This window comes from Aotus nancymaae, unplaced genomic scaffold (genome assembly GCF_030222135.1).
Source record: "Aotus nancymaae isolate 86718 unplaced genomic scaffold, 86718_ANA_hifiasm-v0.15.2.pri h1tg000028l, whole genome shotgun sequence".
NCBI lineage: Eukaryota > Metazoa > Chordata > Mammalia > Primates > Aotidae > Aotus > Aotus nancymaae.
Window position 1 is genome coordinate 5,916,279 of NW_026988441.1, and position 19,168 is coordinate 5,935,446.

Sequence of the window (19,168 nt, forward strand, 5' to 3'; positions counted from 1 at the left end):
TGGGAGTCCAGGCCCCAGCCCCTCCTCCCTCAGACCCAGGAGTCCAGACCCCAGAAGACCTTCCTCCCTCAGACTCAGGAGTCCAGACCCCAGCCCCTCCTCCCTCAGACCCGAGAGTCCAGCCCCAGCCCCTCCTCCCTCAGACCTGAGAGTCCAGCCCCAGCCTCTCCTCTCTCAGACCCAGGAGTCTAGACCTCAGACCCTCCTCCCTCAGACCCAGGAGTCCAGGCCCCCAGCTCCTCCTCCCTCAGACCCAGGAGTCCAAACCCCAGCCTCTCCTCCCTCAGATGCAGGAGTCCAGGCCCCCAGCCCCTTTATCTCTCAGACTCTGGAATTTGGGCCCCACCATCTCCTCCTTTCTCAGACCCAAGAGTCAGGATCCCCCACCAGCCCATCATTTACCCATAGCCAGGGCCGGGCAAATCCTCCACATCATCTCAAGGAAGGAGAACGTGGGTGGCAGGATGAGGCCAATTACTCCTACAAGAAAAAAAAATGAGGCGAGAGAATTCCTTGAGGCTGGGAGTTCAAGATGAGCCTGGGCCACATGGCGAGACTCCATCACTACAAAGCATTAAAAAAAAAAAACGGTCGGCCATTCTGGTGCATAGTTGTAGTCCCAGTTACTTGGGAGGCTGAGGTGGGAGGATCTCAAGCCCAGATGGTCGAAGCATCAGTTAGCTATAATTGAACCACTGCACTCTAGCCAGGGTGACAGAGTAAGACCCTGTCTGAAAAAGAAAAACAAAAACAAAAACAAAAGAAAAAGAATGAGGGGGCCAGGCACAGTGGCTCACGCCTGTAATCTCAGTACTTTGGGAGGCCGAGGCAGGTGGATCACAAGGTCAGGAGTTCGAGACCAGCCTAAACAACATGGTGAAACCTCATCTCTACTAAAAATACAAAAATTAGCCAGGCATGATGGGGCGTGTCTGTAATCCCAGCTACTCAGGAGTCGAGGTAGGAGAATTGCTTGAACCAGGGAGGCTGAGGATGCAGTGAGTCGAGATCGCGTCATTGTACTCCAGCCTGGGCGACAAGAGCGAAACAGTCTCAACTTAACAAAAAGAAAAAGAAGGAGGGCTCTGGAGCTGGCACTGCTGGGTCATGTGGGAAGAGACAGCTAGGGGCTGAGACTCCAGGGTCTTACCCATGGGCTCCCAGCCTGCCAGTGCCTCCTCCTGGGTGGATGCCTGGATTGCATGGTAGTGGAGCAGCTGCTGGGCCAGCTGGACGTCCCCATCTCTAACCTCTCGAACAACTCTCCCAGTCACCAGGGATTCCAGGGTCCACAGCAGCCGCTGGTGTTTCTGAATCACCTTGGCCAGCCTGTGGAGAAAGCAAGAAGTTGCTCATTTTCCAATGGCCCTCAGCCTCAAAGGGTCCTGGGCTGCTCCTATATAACTCGATCTCAGCTCACTGCAAACTCCACCCCGCCAGGCTCAAGCGATTCTCTTTCCTCAGTCACTGGAGTAGCTGGGATTACACGCGTGCACCACTATGCCCAGCTAGTTTTTGTGTTTTAGTAGAGACGGGGTTTTTGTCATGTTGGCCAGGTTGGTCTCGACCTTCTGACCTCAGGTGATCCACTCGCCTTGGCCTCCCCAAGTGCTAGGATTACAGGTGTGAGCCTCTGCACCCAGCCTGAGTCTTAGCTTCTAATCTCAATTGCATTTTGGGAAATGGAATTTTTGTCTCTAGCTGCCCCCAAAGCAGCTAGGAAATTCACCAGCCCAGAGAACTGCTGAGAAATGGAGCCTCAACGCGCTCCAAGGATGTCCTGGGAAATAGAAGCTTTGTGGCTTCTAGTCTCAGTGAATAGGGGAAAACAGAGCAGGTTTTGGCCACTCCCGCCTCCAGCACATACTGGGATTCTGAGCCTTAGCTGCAAATTAATTCAGTGGGATCTTGGGAAATAGCCTTTGTTCCTATGGTCTCGAGCGGATGCTAGGGGTCCCTGCCTCCTGGGGTCCACATCTCAGCTGCATCACCTGGTCAGGTGCTGGCCCCGGACAACTCCAGGCTGCGCACTCCAGCTCTTAAATGCTGTCCTGGCCGCCTCCACGGCTGCGGCTACATCCTTGGCCTGTGCTTGCAGGCAACTGGCCAAATTCTCTCCTGGGAAGAAAAGCGGAGGGACTCAGATGGGAGGAGAGATGTGGGGAGCCCAGGTCAGATCTGGAGGGGGTTGAGATTTTCGGAGCCTGGGGTCACCCTAAGGCTGTAAAGCTGGTGCCATTCTCTGCTGGGTCATGGCTACGATCACTTCCAGAGCAAGGAAGGGATCTTCCCAGATAGCAGCTTCACAAAGCCTCCACAGACACCCGGAACCATAATTAGGGTGACTGGTATCAGAAGGAACCAGACATCGTCGCCCCTCTCCCACCAGCAGCTGCTCCCTGCCCTCAGGCAAGGGGAATGGGTGTTGGTGGGTAGGGCTAGAGGCGCACATCCCTCTCCTCCACTAATGACTGGGGGACATCTCGTACCTGTGATGGGATCCTGGCAAGGCACTGAATTCCTGTGTTCAGGCTTCAGCCACTTTCCATTCACATAGTGGCCCAAGCACCGGTCCTGGGTGTCCAGCCAGGCCTGGGGGAGGTAGAGAGTTTGGAAAGGGGTCCGGGAGGAGCTCGGGTGGTTCAACCCCTACCCAGAATCCTCTAGGAGGGAACATCCGTCTCCCTCTGCTCATTCAGCTAATTCTTTTCCTTCTATTGCTTAAAAAAAGAATTGTGGTAAAATACAGCATTTTAAAGTACAGAGTTCAGCAGGGCAGTGGCATCCTGCACATTTACAGCGTTCTGCAACCATCACCACTATCTAGTTCTGGAACATTTTCTTTTTTGTTGTTTGAGACGGAGTTTCACTCTTTTGCCGAGGCTGGAGTGCAGTGGCGGGATCTCGGCTCACTGCAACTTCCACCTCCTGGGTTTAAGTGATTCTCCTGCCTCAGCCTCCCGAGTAGCTGGGACTATAGGTGCCCACCATACCCAGCTAATTTTTGTATTTTTAGTAGAGACAGTTTTACCATGTTGGCCAGGATGGCCTGGATCTATTGACCTCAAGATCTGCCCATCTTGGACTCCCAAAGTGCTGGGATTACATGCCTGACCCACCACCCCCGGCTTGTTTTTTTTTTTTTTTTTTTTTTTAGATAGAGTCTTGCACTGTCTCACCCAGGCTGGAGTGCAGTGGCACTCGGCTCACTGCAACATCCTACTCCTGGGTTCAAGTGGTTCTCCTGCCTCAGCCTCCCAAGTAGCTGGGACTACAGGTGCCCGCCATCATGCCCAGATAATTTTTGGTATTTTTAGTAAACATGGGGTTTCACTATTTGGCCAGGCTGGTCTTGAACTCCTGACCTTGTGATCTGCCTGCCTTAGCCTCCCAAAGTGCTGGGATTACAGGCGTGAGCCACCCGTGCCTGGCCCTAATTTTGTATTTTTAGAAGAGACAGCGTTTCACCATGTTGGCTAGGCTGGTCTTGAACTCCTAACCTCAGGTGATCCGCCTGCCACAGCCTCCAAAATTGCTGAGATTACAGGTGTGAGCCACTGCACCCGGCCTAGTTCTAGAAGATTTTCATCACCCCAGAAAGAAACCCTGTACTCACTAAGCAGTCATGATGCTCCCCTCCTCATAGCCCCAGCAACCACTAATCTTCTTTCAGTCTCTACGAATTTGCCTATTCTGGATAGTTCATATAAAGATGATCACGGCTGGGCGCCGTGGCCCACGCCTGTAATCCCAGCATTTTGGAAGGCCGAGGCAGGAAGATCACGTGAGCCCAGGGGTTCCAGACCAGCCTGGGCAACATAGTGAGACCCCATCTCTACAAAAAACAATTGAAAAATAAAAACAAGCTGGATGTGGCAATGCACACGTGTAATCCCAGCTACTCAGGAGACTGAAGCAAGAAGATTGCTTGAGCCTTGAGCCCAGGTGTTCGAGGCTACAGTGAGCTGTGATCATGCCATTGTACTCCAGCCTGGGCAACAGAGTGAGACCTCATCTCTACAAATAATAAAAGAAATTTGGGGCTGGGAGCGGTGGCTCACGCCTGTAATCCTAGCTCTTTGGGAGGGTGAGGCGGGTAGATCACTGGAGGTCAGGAGTTCAAAACCAGCCTGGCCCACATGGTGAAACCCCATCTCTACTAAAAATACAAAACATTTAGCTAGGTGTGGTGGCGAGAGACTGTAATTCCAGCTGCTTGGGAGGCTGAGGCAGGAAAACAGCTTGAACGCAGAAGGCGGAGGTTGCAGTGAGCTGAGATCGCCCCACTTGCTTAGGTGACAGAGCAAGATTCTGTCACCAAAAAAATAAAAAGAAGTTCCAAACTCAAACACCCACAGGGAAAGAGACATTTGTGAGACAGTCAGGGATATTTGAACATGAACTGGTTATTAGATGACATTAAAGAATGATTGTTGGCCAGGTATGGTAGCTCACAGCTGCAATCCCTGTGCTTCTCTACGCTGAGACGGGAGGATTGCTTGAGCTGAGGAGTTTGAGACCCGCCTGGACAGACACAGTGAGACCCCATCTTTACAATAAAAAATTAAAAAATTTCCCAGTCATGGTGACACACACCTGTAGTCTCAGCTACTCAGGAGGCCGGGGCGGGAGGATTGCTTGAGCCCAGGAGTTCCAGGCTGCATTGACCTATGATTGCAATACTGAACACTAGCCTGGGCGACAGAGTAAGACCCTATCTCAAACAAACAAACAAAAAGAATGATTTAATGTCATTAAGTGTGGTAATAGAGCATGAAAGTTATGTAACAAAATGAGTCCTTCTCTGTCAGAAGAAAGGAATCAAATATTTATAGGAAAATCAGATGACATCTGGGATTTGTTTAAATTACTCCAAAGAAAATACAGAGAGAAACAACGCTGGACTCGATGACGGTAGAAGCTGAGTGGTGGCTAAATAGGGGTTCAAAATAAATACTAATTATTCTGTGGAAGTTGGAAAATTTTCCCCCAAAAGAAAAACAAAATTCCAGAAGAATGCACAGGGTTCCAGAGGCCTGAGCAGAGGGACTGGAGGAGAGCTGACAATTCATCGAAAAGACAGAAGCTATTGGTTCCAGATGATTTTCGTCAGGGAAGTCGAGCCAAAGGTTGACACATTTTGGAATTTTATTTTCAAGAGTAGCTCCCGGATGTTTACATGGAATCAATTGTCCAGCATTTCACGTCTTCAAAAGTAAAGTTCAGGCCAAAGAAAACATGTTTGTTGTTGAGTCTGGCCCTCACACTGTACAGCTGAGATCTTTGCTGGTGTAAGCAAGACCATGGGTCTGGAATCCAAGGGCTCCAGTCCAAATCTCAGCTTCATTTTTTATGTTTTATTTGTATATTAATAGAGATGGGGGTCTTGCCATGTTGTCCAGTCTGGTCTCGAACTCCTAGGCGCAAGTGATCCTCCAGCCTCGGTCTCCCATACTGCTGGGATTACAGGTGTGAACCAACTGCCTGGCTTCAAATTAATTTTTTTTTTTTTTTTTTAAAGATGGGGTTTCACCATGATGGCCAGGCTGGTCTTGAACTCCTGACCTCAGGTGATCCACCCACCTTGGCCTCCCAAACTGCTAGGATTACAGGCGTGAGCCACCGTGCCCGGCCAACTTAATTTTTTTTTGGGGGGGACAGGGTCTCATTCTGTCACCCAGGCTGGAGTTCAGTGGTATGATCACTGCACCTCCCAGGCTCAGGTGATCCTCCCACTTCAGCCTCCTGAGTAGCTGGGACTACAGGTATGCAGCACCACATCCGGCTAATTTTTTTTTTTGTATTTTTTTTTTGGAGACAGAGTCTCGTTCTGTTGCCCAGGCTGGAGTGCAGTGGTGCAATCTCGGCTCACTACGATCTTCGCCTCCCAGGTTCAAGCGATTCTCCTGCCTCAGCCTCCCAAGTAGCTGCAATGTTTTTTATTTTAGTAGAGACCAGGTTTCACTATATTGCCCAGGTTGGTCTCAAATTCCTGAGCTCAGGTGAGCCTCTCGTCTTGGCCTCCCCATGTGCTGGGCTGTGCCAGGCTTCTGATCCAGTTCCTTCCACTTGGACCATTGCTCTGGCCTCCTGCACTCCCGTTCAAAGAAGCCTAAGCTCCTTCTGCTGGATGCTGGGGACCCTGGGGATCATGAGAGCCCTGCGAGGGAATTCTGAGAGCACCTAGGGAAATGACAGAAAGTTTGAGGTGCCCTACTTATTTGCAGGAACCCCATGAGGGTTCCGGGGGCCTCTGAGGGAACATGGGAGTCTTAGGGAGGGTCTGAGGAACACCAGGGGATCATGGGACCCTCATGAGGACTTTAGGGGGGCCCTAAAAATCCTGGGAACCCTATGGGGCATTCTGAGAGCTAGAGGGATCATAGGAGCTCCATGAGGGTATTGTGAGGGGCCTCAAGTAATCACAGGAAGTCCTGATGTGGCCGGGCGCCGTGGCTCACGCCTGTAATCCCAGCACTTTGGGAGGCCGAGGTGGGTGGATCTCTTGAGGCCAGGAGTTTGAGACCAGCCTGGCCAACATGCTGAAACCCTGTCTCTACAAAAAGTATAAAAACTAGCTGGGAGTGGTGGTGCGCGTTTCTGGTCCCAGCTAGCTACTCGGGAGGCTGTGAGAGGATCGCTTGAGCCCAGGAGGTCGAGGCTGCAGCGAGCTGTGATTGCGCCACCGCACTTCAGTTTGGGCGACAGAGTGAGACCCTGGCTCAAAAAACAAAACAAAACAAAACAAAACAAAAAACAAACCGGGAAGTCCTGATGCATTCTAGGCCCCTCAAAGTTCCCATGAGGTCACACGAACCCCACGAGTATCACGGGGGCTCCATGGCAGTTCTGAAGGTCTCCGGGTATTCAAGGGGATCAAGGGAGTCCCCCGGGAGGTCTGGGGGCTCCGGAGGACCATGGAAGCCCTAGGATGTTTTGAGGAGTCGTAGAGAGACAATAGGGGTTGTGGGTCACCGGAGCCCCACAGGAATCCTAAGGGGTCTGGGGGATCGCGTCAGGTTCTGAGGGCGCCCTGAGGAATCCCAAGAGCTTATAGAGGAGTTCGGGAAAAACGCGGAATCACCATGAAGAGTTCAGGACCAAAGGGCAAGAAACCACTGGGGATGATGGGAACAGACTAAGACGCTGAAGCAGCAACCGCCAAGGCTCAAGGAAGCGTCTCCCAGGGCGCGATCCTATTGGGCGGCGGGAATCACGGGGACTGAAAGAGGCGGAGCTGCTGAGCTGCCGCAATGGATGACGGGACTCCGCGCGAAAAACCGGGAGCCCAGGGCTGCGGAACACAGCTTGTAGCGCCGGCCGGGCAGGCTCTCACCAGTGCGCATGCATGGCTCTCCGGCACCGGTCCGTACTCCAGCGAGGTGAAGATCTCGCAGGCGTGAGGCGCTGCACGCGTCGCAGCCATCGCCTACCCGGAACGCTTTCCACGAAGACAGCGGGGCACTCTGTGTTAAGGGGAACCTTGAGAGCCGAAGGGCAACACCTCCCGTTCCAACCCAAAGGGTCGGGATTAATTAGAATGGGGCGGGGCTACGAGATACAGCGAGCGGCCACGCCCACACTTTTGCCTTAGGACGCGAGGGCCCCGCCCATGTCCCGCACCCGGAAGCGTAGTTAGGAGCATGCTCACTGCTTAAAACCGGGAAGATTTCAAAAAAAAAAAAAAAAAAGGGGAGGAAGGGGAGCCGGCGATGTGGGTCCCTTGCGAATAGTTATGAGGGCTCTGCATTTAGAAGGGTCGGCGTTGCGTGTGGCCGGGCGCTGTGGCTCACGGCTGTAATCACAACACTTTGGGAGGCCGAGGTGGGCGAATCACCTGAGGTCGGAAGTTCGAGACCAGCCTGACCAATATGGCGAAACCCCCGTCTCTACTTAAAAATACGGTGGCTCACGCCTATAATCCCAGCATTTTGGGAGGCCGAGATGGGTGGATCAGAAGATCAGGAGTTCCAGACCAGTCTAGCCAATAAGGTGAAACTTCGTCTCCACTAAAAATACAAAAATTAGCTGGACGTCATGGCAGGCACCTGTAGTCCCGGCTGCTCACAAGCCTGAGGCAGGAGAATCGCTTGAATCCGGGAGGCGGAGGTTAGAGTGAGCCAAGATCGCGTCACTGCACTCTAACCTTTTAGTGAGACCCCGTCTCAATTAAAAAAATTAAAATAAAATAAAAATTAGCCGGGCTGTGGTGGAACACGGCTGTAATCTTAGCTACTCAGGAGGCTGAGGCGGGAGAACCATTTGAACCCGGGAGGCGTATGTTACAGTGAGCCGACCCGGTGCCACTGCATTCCAGCCTGGCCGACAGAGGAAGACCCTGTCTCAAAAAATACAATAATTTTTTTAAAAAAGAAGGGTCGGCGTGTTGATGCGTTTCCCTACTGCCTTGTTTTATGGTAGTAGGAAGTACAGCTTTTATTTTACTTTTTATTTTCTTGAGACAGGATTTGTCGCCCAGGCTGGAGTGCAGTGACGCCTCGAATTTCCGGGCTTAAACGCTTCTCCCGCTTCAGCCTGCACAGTAGCTGGGACTACAGGCGCATGCCATCAAACCTGGCTAATTTTTTTTTGTAGAGACAAGGTCTCGCTATGTTCCTTAGGCTGGTCTCGAACTCCTGGGTTCAAGCGATCCTCCTACCTCGGCCTCCCAGTCCGAAAGTGCAGCTTTTAATTCTAATTATATTTACTAGGGGTCTGGATCTAGAACTGGCACGAAGTGATAATTCAAAAATAAAAAGGGTGCCTTTTAGGATAGACATTGAGATTAAGGTTTTGAAAAATGCAGCCTTCACTGCAAAGTAACGGGGCCAGTCTTGGTTGTGGAAAGAGTGGGAGTGTGGGGCTTTTTTTTTTTTTAAAGAGATGGGGCTGGGGGATTAGCGGTGGCGGGGCGGGGCGTTAGCTCACTGTGTTGCCCAAGCTGGTCTCGAACTTCTGGCCTCAAGCGATCCTCTTGCCCTGGCCTCCCAAAGTGTTGTGACTACGGGCGTCAGCCACGGCGCCCGGCCGGAAGTGTGGCTTTCATAGACACAGGAAGTGTGGCATTAGGGATTCGTCTCGGGGTTTATTTTTGATTGATTGATGTGAAAGGCGTGGCTTGTCGATAACGCGATACCAGGTTGTGAATGAGCGTTGGGGTACTCGGGAGCGTGGCTTACTCCAGTCCTGTGTTTACGTAGAGTCCGGAAGTGTGGCTTCATTTACGATTCGGAACGTAGGACGGAGACTGCATCTAGAGATACAGATTCCCAACGGATTTGATGACGGTGTTTGGTCTTGAATGGAATTGTAGCTTCAGGCCAGTCATAGGTTTTTGAACACGATAGCTGGTATCCGGAGTCGATTGAGGACCAGAGCAGGCACCAGGGTTCGGATCCTGGGCAAAGTTCCCCACCTTGAGGGTCCCGAGGACGCCTAGATCTCTTTCCCAGGGCTATGGCGAACCCGAAGCAGCTGGCACTGGAGCTAAGCGAGGCGGAGACGATGGGTGCTGATTCGGCGCGATTTGAGGAGCTGCTGTTGCAGGTGCACAGTGACCGGACCCCCGGATCCTTGGGTATTCGGGGATTTTGGCGGGGTGCTCAAAGATGGGACTACAGTTCCCAGAATGCACTAGGGCGGCAACCGGGCCTCGGGGAATTGAGGATGAGCTTCAAGTTTGCTAAGAAACGGGAGTTAAAAAAAAAAAAAAAAGAAACGGAAGTAGAGTTGGAGATGTTCTTCTAGTCCTCAAAGGAGAAAGGGGACCTAAACCGTCTAATTTCTGGCATTATCCACAGTTCTCATACATAATCATTGCTCCATTTGAGGAACAAATGAGGGGTCTGATGGCACAGACTCCAAGCCTGGAGGTAGTTTTCCTTTATACAGGCCTCGAAGGAGCTCCAGCAAGCCCAGACAACCAGACCGGAATCGACTCAAATCCAGCCTCAGCCTGGTGAGAAAGAACACCCGGAGAGAGAGGGACAGGAGACAGAGGGGGAAAAAGGAAAGAGACATGAAAATAAAGGCCTAGGGTAAGGGTGGGGTGAACAGACACCACCAGACATCATCCTAGGACAGAAAGGAGGTAGGGGACAGAGAATCGGAGATAGGAAGACGCTGGGTTCGGTGGCACACACCTGTAATCCCAGCTACTTGGGAGGCTGAGACAGGAGAATTGCTTGAACCCAGGAGGCAGAGGTTGCACTAAGCGGAGATTGTGCCACTGCACTCCAGCCTGGGCGACAGAGCGAGACTGTGTCTCAAAAACAAATCAAAACAAACAACAACAACACAATAAAGATAGTAAGAGAGGCTGGGCACAGTGGCTCACACCTGTAATCTCATCACTTTGGGAGGCTGAGGCAAGAGGATTGCTTGAGGCCAGGTGTTCAAGACCAGCCTATGTAACATCGCGAGACCCCGTCTCTACAAAATTAGCTGGGCTTGGTGGACGCGTGCCTGTAGTCATAGCTACTCAGGAGGCTGAGGTGGGAGGATCACTTGAGCCAGGTGGAAGAGACTGCAGTGAGCCAAGATCACACCACTGCACTCCAGCCTGGGTGACGCAGTGAGACCCTGTCTCAAAAAACAAGCGGCTTGGCGAGGTGGCTCACACCTGTAATCCCAGCACTTTGGGAGGCCAAGGCGGGAGGATCACCTGATGTCAGGAGTTTGAGACCAGCCTGGCCAACGTGGTGAAACTCCATCTCTACTAAGAATACAAAACTTAGCTGGGTGTGATGGCGGTCGCCTATAATCCCAGCTACTCGAGAGGCTGAGGCAGGAGAGAATCACTTGAACCCAGGAAGGTGGAGGTTGCAGTGAGCCAAGATCGTACCACTGCACTCTAGCCTGGGTGAGAGAGTGAGACTCTGTCTTGAAAAAAAAAAAAAAGAATAAAAATGAGGGATCTCAGGGGTAGGAGTGGAACAGGCCCAGAAAATGGGGAACAGAGCAAAAGAGAAAGAGACTGGAGAGAACGGATGGGGACTGAGACTTGTGCAGAAAAAGATTCTCATGACAAACCCACTCCCACCAGGTTTCTGCATAAAGACCAACTCCTCGCAAGGGAAGGTTTTCATCAACATCTGTCACTCCCCCTCCATCCCTCCTCCCGCCGATGTGACCGAGGAGGAGCTACTTCAGATGCTGGAGGAGGACCAAGCTGGGTTTCGCATCCCCATGAGTCTGGGAGAGCCTCATGCAGAGCTGGATGCAAGTCAGTGCCATCAGAGGACCCCGGAGTCCGGCCTGCTAGGCCCTTTCTTGCCTAGAACCCAAGAATCCTGGGCCCAGGACCCTCCTCCCAGCTCCTAGATATCTGGCTCCCCAATCTGATTCTTTTCCTTGTGCCCTGGGCACCCCAACCCTGGGCAGTTCTGATTCTGCCCCCTGGCCAGGCTGGCACTTTTCCATGCCTCATGTCAGGGCCTGGAGGCCTGGGCAGAGTGCTCTTCGTGCATCAGCGGATCTCCTGGCTTTAGTCCTGAGCAGGCTGTCGTTTTTTGTTTTTTGGTTTTTTTTGAGATGGAGTTTCACTCTCATCGCCCAGGCTGGAGTGCAGTGGTGCAATCTTGGCCCGCTGCAATCTTCTTCTCCTGGGTTCAAGTGATTCTCCTGCCTCAGCCTCCCAAGTAGCTGGGATTACAGGTGACACCACCACGCCCAGCTAATTTTTGTATTTTTAGTAGACACGGGGTTTCACCATGTTGGTCAGGCTGGTCTCAAACTCCTGACCTCAGGTGATCCACCCACCTCAGCTTCCCAAAGTGCTGGGATTACAGGCGTGAGCCACCACGCCCAGCCTACAGCTCTCTGTTTCATCCTGTTTTCTCCTCTGTGCTTCTCCCCTGTCTCTGTCTGTGTCTTGCCTCACCTCTGTCCCTGCTTCTGCCTCTATATCCTTTTTTCTATATGTCTCTTGAAGCTTTCTGGAACCAAGCTCTAGGCAGTGCCCCGGGGATATCAAATTCGGATTCTACGTTCCAGAAACTCCCTGTCACGGGTGGGGCCCAAGGAGATGGACACAGTATCAACAGGGTGTGATTCGAGCTACTCTGGAGGGCGGCACCCAACACAGCCTTGAGAGTGCTCCTCACCCTCATGAAGGGGTCAGGGAAGGCTTCCTGGAGGAGGAGGTGTGGGATAAGATTTGAAGGAACAGGAGGAGTTCAGCTGGCAAAGACAGAAGGTTCTAGGCAGAGCGGCCCAGAGCTGGGAGGGAATGACTGGATTGGATCCACCAGTGATGGAAAGTGAAAGATTCAGTGGGCCAGGTTGCTGGAAGAATGAGGTTTTCTCCAGAGGTGGGAGGGGCACATCACACAGGGTCTCCAACGCCAGGCTTGCGGGGCTCAGACCTACTGAGAGCTGTGAGCAGGGGAGGGACAGGGTCAGCTCTAGTGACATTATACTGATGGACGGAAGGAGATAGGAGGCTGCGGGGAGTCCGGAGAGGAAAGCGAGCGCCGAGCTCCCGCTTCCTGATGTCTCTGTCTCTGCTTCTTGCGGCTGCTGTCCCTGCATGTCTCTTCCCTGTCTGGGTCTGGGCTGTGGGCTTTCTGCATAGGGCTGGGTGGCCTCACCCCCTTTTTCTTCCCGCAGAAGGCCAGGGCTGTACCGCTTACGACGTAGCTGTCAACAGCGACTTCTACCGGAGGATGCAGGTTGGGGGCGGGGCTGCGGGTGAGGCCTGGGCAGGGGTCTGGCAGGGGTCTCTCCCTCCGCCCCCTTCCCCCCGCCACTGCCTCTTTTCCCTCTCTCTGTCAACCCTAGAACAGCGATTTCTTGCGGGAGCTGGTGATCACCATCGCGAGAGAGGGCCTTGAGGACAAATACAACTTGCAGCTGAACCCGGGTAAGGGGAAGGGCCTGGGCCATCGGGAGGGAGTGGAGCCAAGATTGGTTTGGGGGACACCGTTGCACGCTTGGGCAGGGTGTCCTGGAGGCTGTGCTACTGGGAGGGGGTGGAGCTTCCCAACGTGAGGGGGAGGAGTCTAGACGCCCTGAAGGGGCGGGGCCAGGACAATCTCCAAGGGCGGGTTTTATTGGGGCATATCATGGGAGGGGCGTGGCGAAGGTGGGCGGGCTTCCCGGAGCCAAGCCTGGGGTCAGATCCCACGACTCCGGGAGGCTCTTGGCTGGGCAAGGAGGCCTCCTGAGAGCACAGGCACCCATGACCTGTATGGTATTTGACTCTGTGCTCCCGACCCTCAGAATGGCGCATGATGAAGAACCGGCCATTCATGGGCTCCATCTCACAGCAGAACATCCGCTCGCGGCAGCGTCCTCGGATCCAGGAGCTGGGGGACCTATACACGTCCGCCCCCGGGGGAGCTGAGTCAGGGTGGGCCTTCAGCAGATCCCTGGTCTGATGTCTCCTCAACGCTCTTGGGAATCCCTCCCTCCATCCTCCCACGCTGGGTGGTGCCCTGGGGCCCTGGGCACTGAGAGAGGGATGAGAGAGAACTCCTGACCTGGAAGACGTCCTGGGGCAATAGGGCTGGTTGGGGGGAGAAAGGGAGCAGCACCCCAGGCAGAGGGCACAGTGCTGGCAAAGACCTGGCAGCTGTCCTCAGCCCTGGGCCTTTTCCCCTCTCAGCCCTGAAAAGCCTCACCTGAGCCTCTGGCTGGAAGCTCCTGACCTCCTCTTGGCCGAAATTGACCTCCCCAAACTGGTAAGTTCTGCCGGCTGGACCAGAGCAGGAGAATGAGGTCTGGAAAGGTCAGGGACTGTCTCTGAGAGTGACAAGGGGCTGTTGCTGGACTTGCGTCAGCTGCATCCTCTGTCCCAGGAGGACAACAGGCCACATCCCAGTGCTGTCCTGAGGGTGCCCAAGGGATTGTAAGTGCTCAGTCGTTGAGACGTGTAATTGCTGTCTTCCGCGCCTCTTCCCTGGGAGATGAGACCCATGGTGGCCTGTTCCAGCTGATTGTCCTGTTGCTGGGGAGGGTGACCTGATTGCAACACCTCTCCAGGATGGAGCCCTGGGGCTGTCGCTGGAGATTGGGGAGAACCGACTGGTGATGGGGGACCCCCAGCAGCTGTATCATCTGGATGCCTACATCCCGCTGCGGATCAACTCTGATGAGAGCAAGGCAGCCTTCCACTGGAAGAGAAAGGTGCCTGGTGTGGGGAGGGGAAGCCAGGACACTGAGGGGCCTGGACTCTGGCTCCCAGGGAGGGGGGCAGGGTCTTCTGGGTCCTGGGTCCTCATTCTCTTTCCTTTGTCTCCTCAGCAACTGATGGTGGCCATGCCGCTTCTGTCGCTGCCTTCTTGATCAGGGTGTCTCCCTGTGCTTCCAAGATGTGGAGAAGAGGCTGCTGGCTTTCCTAAAGTTGAAATAAAAGAAATTTTTGCCTTTGTTGCATCTCTGACTGGGGATATGTGGGAGGGAAGAGGAACATTGGGCTGTGCCACTCTAGTCCCATAGAGGTCAGTGCCCCAGCTTAGGCCTCGTCCTTCCCCCGGGTCCTCCCTGCATCCTCCTGGCCTCCAGCCTCCCCTCGGTAGTCCTCCCCAGGCCCCAGAGGGCCCTGCCCTTTCCCTGTTCACAGCCCTCCCATAGCTCCCCAGCCACCCTGGGAGAAGGTCCAAGCCCCTCAGCCAAGCACTCAAGGCTCTGTGTGATCTGTGTCCCACCTCATGGCTTTTTTGTTTAAGCGACAGGGCGTCACTCTGTCGCCAGTCTGGAGTGCAGTGGTGCAATCATAGCTCACTGCAGCCTGGAACTCCTGAGTTCAAGTGATCCTCCTGACGTCAGCCTCTGAGTAGCTAGGATGACAGGCATGTGCCACCATACCCAGCTAATTTTATATTTTGCATTTTTTTTTTTTTTTTTTTTGGAGACGGAGTTTCGCTCTTGTTACCCAGGCTGGAGTGCAATGGCGCGATCTCGGCTCACCGCAACCTCCGCCTCCTGGGTTCAGGCAATTCTCCTGCCTCAGCCTCCTGAGTAGCTGGGATTACAGGCACGCGCCACCATGCCCAGCTAATTTTTTGTATTTTTAGTAGAGATGGGGTTTCACCATGTTGACCAGGATGGTCTCGATCTCTTGACCTCGTGATCCACCCGCATCGGCCTCCCAAAGTGCTGGGATTACAGGCGTAAGCCACCGCGCCTGGCCCTTATTTTGCTTTTTTTTTTTTTAAAAGAAATGGGGTCTCGCTATGTTGCCCAGGTTGGTCTTGAGCTCTTGGCCTCAAGTGATCCTCCTGCCTTGGCCTCCTCAAATGTTGGGATTACAGCCGTGAGCCACTGTGTGCAGCCTCGTTTTGACCTCTTCCTCTAATGGGAGGCCAAGCACACTCCACAGTGTCCTGACCACACCCTTTTCCCCATCTCTTAGTTTCTGCTGTTCCTGCCACTTTGTATCTTCCTTCCAGTACATCTGTGGAAGTTTTCTTTTTTTGCGACAGTCTTGCTCTGTCACCAGGCACCAGGCTGGAGTGCAGTGGGGCAGTCTCGGCTCTCTGCAGTCTCCGCCTCCTGGGTTCAAGCAATTCTCCTGCCTCAGCCTCCTGACTAGCTGGGACTACAGGCCCAAGCCACCACGCCCAACTAATTTTTGTATTTTTTAGTAGAGATGGGATTTCACCATGTTGGCCAGGATGGTCTCGATCTCTTGACCTCGGGATAGAATCTGGCTCTTAGGCCCACGCTGGAGTACAGTGGCACAATCTTGACTCACTGTAACCTCCCGAGTTCAAGCAATTCTTGTACCTCAGATCTCCCAAGTAGCTGGGACTACAGGCACCACCATGCCCCGCTAATTTTTAAATATAAATTTTTTTTTATAGAGACAGGGTCTCCATATGTTGCCAGGCTGGTGTCGAACACCTGAGCTCAAGTGATCAGTCCTCCTCAGCCTCTCAAAGTGCTGAGATTACAGGTGTGAGTCACCGTGCCGGCCTTGATAAATATTTCTTGAGTTAATAACTGGATGTCGAGGCCAGAGGTGGTGGCTAACGCCTGTAATCCCAGCACTTTGTGAGGCCAAGACAGTCTGATCACCTGAGGTTGGGAGTTCAAGACCAGCCTGACCAACATGGAGAAACCCAGTCTCTACTAAAAATACAGAAGTAGCTGGGTGTGGTGGTGCATGCCTGTAATCTCAGCTACTTGGGAGGCTGAGGCAGGAGAATCACTTTAACCCAGGAGGTGGAGGTTGCCGTGAGCTGAGATTACACCATTGCACTCTCACCTAGGCAATAAGAGTGAAACGCTATCTAAAAAAAAAAATAGTAATTGTCAATACCCTCCTCTTCTTTAGCGAATCCTAGGAGCCAGAAATAAATGGAGGAATTTCAGTAGTAAGTGCTCAAAGCACAATGTGAATTAGTGGGGAGTGGTGGTGTACTCCTGTGGTCCCAGCTACTCGGGAGCCTGAGGTGGGAACCCAGGGAGGTTGAGGCTGCAGTGTGCTGCTGCTCCTGGGCGACAGAGTGAGACCCTGCCTCAAAATGGAAGGAAGGGAAGAAGGGAGGGAAGAAGGGAGGGAGGAAGGGAGGGGAAAGGAAGTAAGGAAAAAAGGAGAAAGAAAAAAGAGGGAGGGGAAAGGAAGGAAGAAAGAAAAAAGAGAAAGAAAGGGGAGAGAAAGGAAGGAAGAAAAAAAGAAGTAAGGAAGGGAGGGAGGGAGGGAGGGAAGGAGGGAGGGAGAAGGCAGGCAGCCAATCACAATGTGTCTGTAATGGGGTGAATTGGGAGGGATAGGGAGAGAAGATGGGGAAGAGGTCAGGGTGGGAGTGACTTCGGGTAGGGTCCTTCCGGCCACAGAATGAATGCGCGAACGTGGGCATTGTGTCCACCAGGGGGCGCAACGTATCCCTCTGCCCATAGTTTCAGTGAACTACAACTCCCAGCGGCCCTCGGAGTGCGCGGCCCTTCTCAAGCGAACGGTGAGGCTTAGAGGCCGCTGGAACTTGTAGTTGGGACGGGGGAGCCGCTGGAGGAGGCAGAGTAACTCATTCCCAGGTCCTGAAAAAGTATGGGGCTGGGTCCTTTCTTCCTTCCTCTGTTTCCATGGTGATGGTTTCGGCAGAGGCCCAGCTTTTGGCAGCGGCGGGGCCCCTTTCCCACTCCCTCCTCTTCACCATCTGCTCCACCCTCACACCTGGCCCGGAGCCGCAACCACCGCCTCCGCACCCGGGCCGGAGACTCTGCAGCCACTGGGTGGCGCGTGTGAGCGGCTCCCGCGCTACTCTTTTCAGCCCCATGAGTCTCGGTCCCTACCTCCCTCCTGCCTCAGACCCGCAACCTCCTCCGTTCTGGGGTCCCAGGGGCTTCGCAAAACTGTGAGACCCAGAGACCTAGACAGTCAAGGCTGGAAGCGAGAGCCTGCGGCTGTCAGTGGCTTCCCGGCCACCCCGTCCTTGGCGCCTGCCCGCCGCGCCGCCTGCTCCTCCCACCCCACCGCGCGCCACATCATGAAAATTTAATACCAAATGCATTTGCGGCCCGACGCGGGGAGGTAGTGGGGAAAGGATCACCCTCCTGGGGCCTCGATCTGGAGGTGGACTCACCGCCGGGAGATGGGCCGGTCTGAGGACCTGAGCGGGGCAGGGAAAGAGGCGGGGCTCTATCCCAGAGGGGCGGGGCTGGAAATCAGGGGTGGAGATAGAGTTCAGTGGGCGGGGACAGATCCCATGGGGCGGGGCAGGACAGGGAGAGCAGGGAGAGATTTCAGTAGTGAGGGTCAGCAGTCAGAGGCCAGGGACAGATCCCAGGGGTGGGGGCAGGACTGAAGGGCGGGGAGAGATGCAATGGGCGGAGGCCAGCACTCAGTGGGCGGGGCCAGATCTCATGGGGCGGGGACAGAGATCGGTGGGCGGGGACAGATTCCGGGGTGTGGGCAGGACTCGGAGGTCTAGGGCAGATCCCAGTGGCGAGGGTCAGAAGTCGGAGGGCGGGGACAGATCCCATGGGGCGTGGGCAGGACTGGGAGGGCGGGAACAGATCCAGGGGGCGGGAGTCAGAACTCGGTGGACGGGGACAGATCCAGGGGACAGAGAAAGATGCTATTGGGAGGGGGTAAAACTCAGGTGGCGGGAACACATTCCAGGGGCCAAGGACAGAACTCGGAGGGCGGGGACAGATCCCAGGGACAGATCCTAAGAGGAGGGGACGCAACTCCAAGGGTGGGGAGAGAACTGAGAGGGCGGGGGCAGAACTCAGGTCAACGAGAGATCCTCAGGGAGGAGACAAATTCAGAAGGCGGGTGAGGATGCCAGGGGCTGCGGATCACAGTTTAGGGGGGCGGGGACAGATCTCAGCCGGTGGAGACAGAGCCCAAATAGCGGAATGGATCCCTGGGAGCTAGGGAAGAACTCAGAGCGCGGACAGAACACATAGGATCGGGGAAATAACACAGTGGGGAGACTATGGGGTCGCAGCTGGCACTGGTGGGGGTGTGTGAAATACATAACTGTGAGGGACGGAAGCCAGAGGGAAGGAAATCGGGGTTAGGGAATGAAACTCAGGGAGAGAAGCAACAGGGAGGAGAGCGGCGCGGGAGGGAGAATAGAGCTGGAGGAGTATGGGATTCAAAGGGGAAAGATGGAAACTCAGGAGGGGATGGAGCTCAAGGGTGACGAACCCGGGTGGCGAGAGGGACTAGGGGAGGACGATAGGTGGATCGAAGTAGGAGCTGGACTTCAGGAGAAAGAATTTCCCATGAATGAGAAAGGAAATAACTCCCTGGATGAGATCCTCGGAATTGGGGATGAGGTGGGATGGGGATGGAATTCCTGGGGGGGCAGGGAGGGTGTCCGAGTCCAGGGGTGAAGGAACTGGAGGATGAACTAGAGGGAAAGTCAGAGAAGACAGGATTGTAAGGGACGAAAATACGGGGCGAAATTAGGGGGAACAGAAGTCGGGGAGACAAATGATGGGGATGAGAACTCAGGAGAGGAGAGAAAATCTGGGTAGGAATCATGGGGACGGAACGTGGGTAGGGGGAGTAGCTTGGGGAAGGAACAGAATTGGGGGACGTGAACTCGGAGGCGTGAGTTCGGAACCCAGAGGCGTGGTCTTGGGAGGCTTAGTGGGGGGACGGGACGAGGATGAAAGGACTGAGAGAGGGGGCGGGTCTGGCAGATGAGGGGCGGGGCCTGGTGTGGCCGGGGCGGGGCCTCCAGCGCCCCGCCCCCGGCGCTGAGTCCTG

The 19,168-nt window shown here is 54.2% G+C and overlaps 2 protein-coding genes across 5 annotated transcripts in view; one reads left to right on the forward strand and one right to left on the reverse strand.

Moving 5' to 3' along the window:
* ALDH16A1 (aldehyde dehydrogenase 16 family member A1) overlaps nucleotides 1-14,356 on the reverse strand; it is a 43,108-nt gene extending 28,752 nt beyond the window's left edge. Inside the window, exons 1-7 of one of the 3 annotated variants that reach the window (XM_064381049.1) lie at nucleotides 13,623-14,356; nucleotides 8,929-9,682; nucleotides 7,337-7,466; nucleotides 2,490-2,592; nucleotides 1,992-2,118; nucleotides 1,151-1,329; nucleotides 403-480 (exon numbers count right to left, since the gene is read on the reverse strand). In XM_064381049.1, coding sequence (XP_064237119.1) covers nucleotides 403-480; nucleotides 1,151-1,329; nucleotides 1,992-2,118; nucleotides 2,490-2,592; nucleotides 7,337-7,426 — 577 coding nt within the window. In that variant the 5' untranslated portion in view covers nucleotides 7,427-7,466; nucleotides 8,929-9,682; nucleotides 13,623-14,356. Of the gene's footprint in view, nucleotides 1-402; nucleotides 1,030-1,150; nucleotides 1,330-1,991; nucleotides 2,119-2,489; nucleotides 2,593-7,336; nucleotides 7,673-8,928; nucleotides 9,683-13,622 lie in introns of those variants that run through there. The other 2 variants (XM_064381050.1, XM_064381051.1) reach the window with 2 other exon arrangements.
* PIH1D1 (PIH1 domain containing 1) lies at nucleotides 9,130-14,370 on the forward strand. Of its 2 annotated transcripts, XM_012460610.2 has the most exons (9): nucleotides 9,130-9,546; nucleotides 9,892-9,958; nucleotides 11,045-11,224; nucleotides 12,610-12,671; nucleotides 12,781-12,862; nucleotides 13,222-13,351; nucleotides 13,607-13,682; nucleotides 13,984-14,127; nucleotides 14,245-14,370. In XM_012460610.2, exons 1-9 carry the CDS (start codon nucleotides 9,457-9,459, stop codon nucleotides 14,284-14,286), a joined length of 873 nt encoding a protein of 290 aa, XP_012316033.1. In that variant the 5' UTR covers nucleotides 9,130-9,456; the 3' UTR covers nucleotides 14,287-14,370. The 2 variants fall into 2 exon arrangements, with proteins under 2 accessions (XP_012316033.1, XP_012316025.1); XM_012460602.3 differs by having other exon boundaries at nucleotides 13,984-14,370.
* Nucleotides 14,371-19,168: the final 4,798 nt, after the last annotated feature.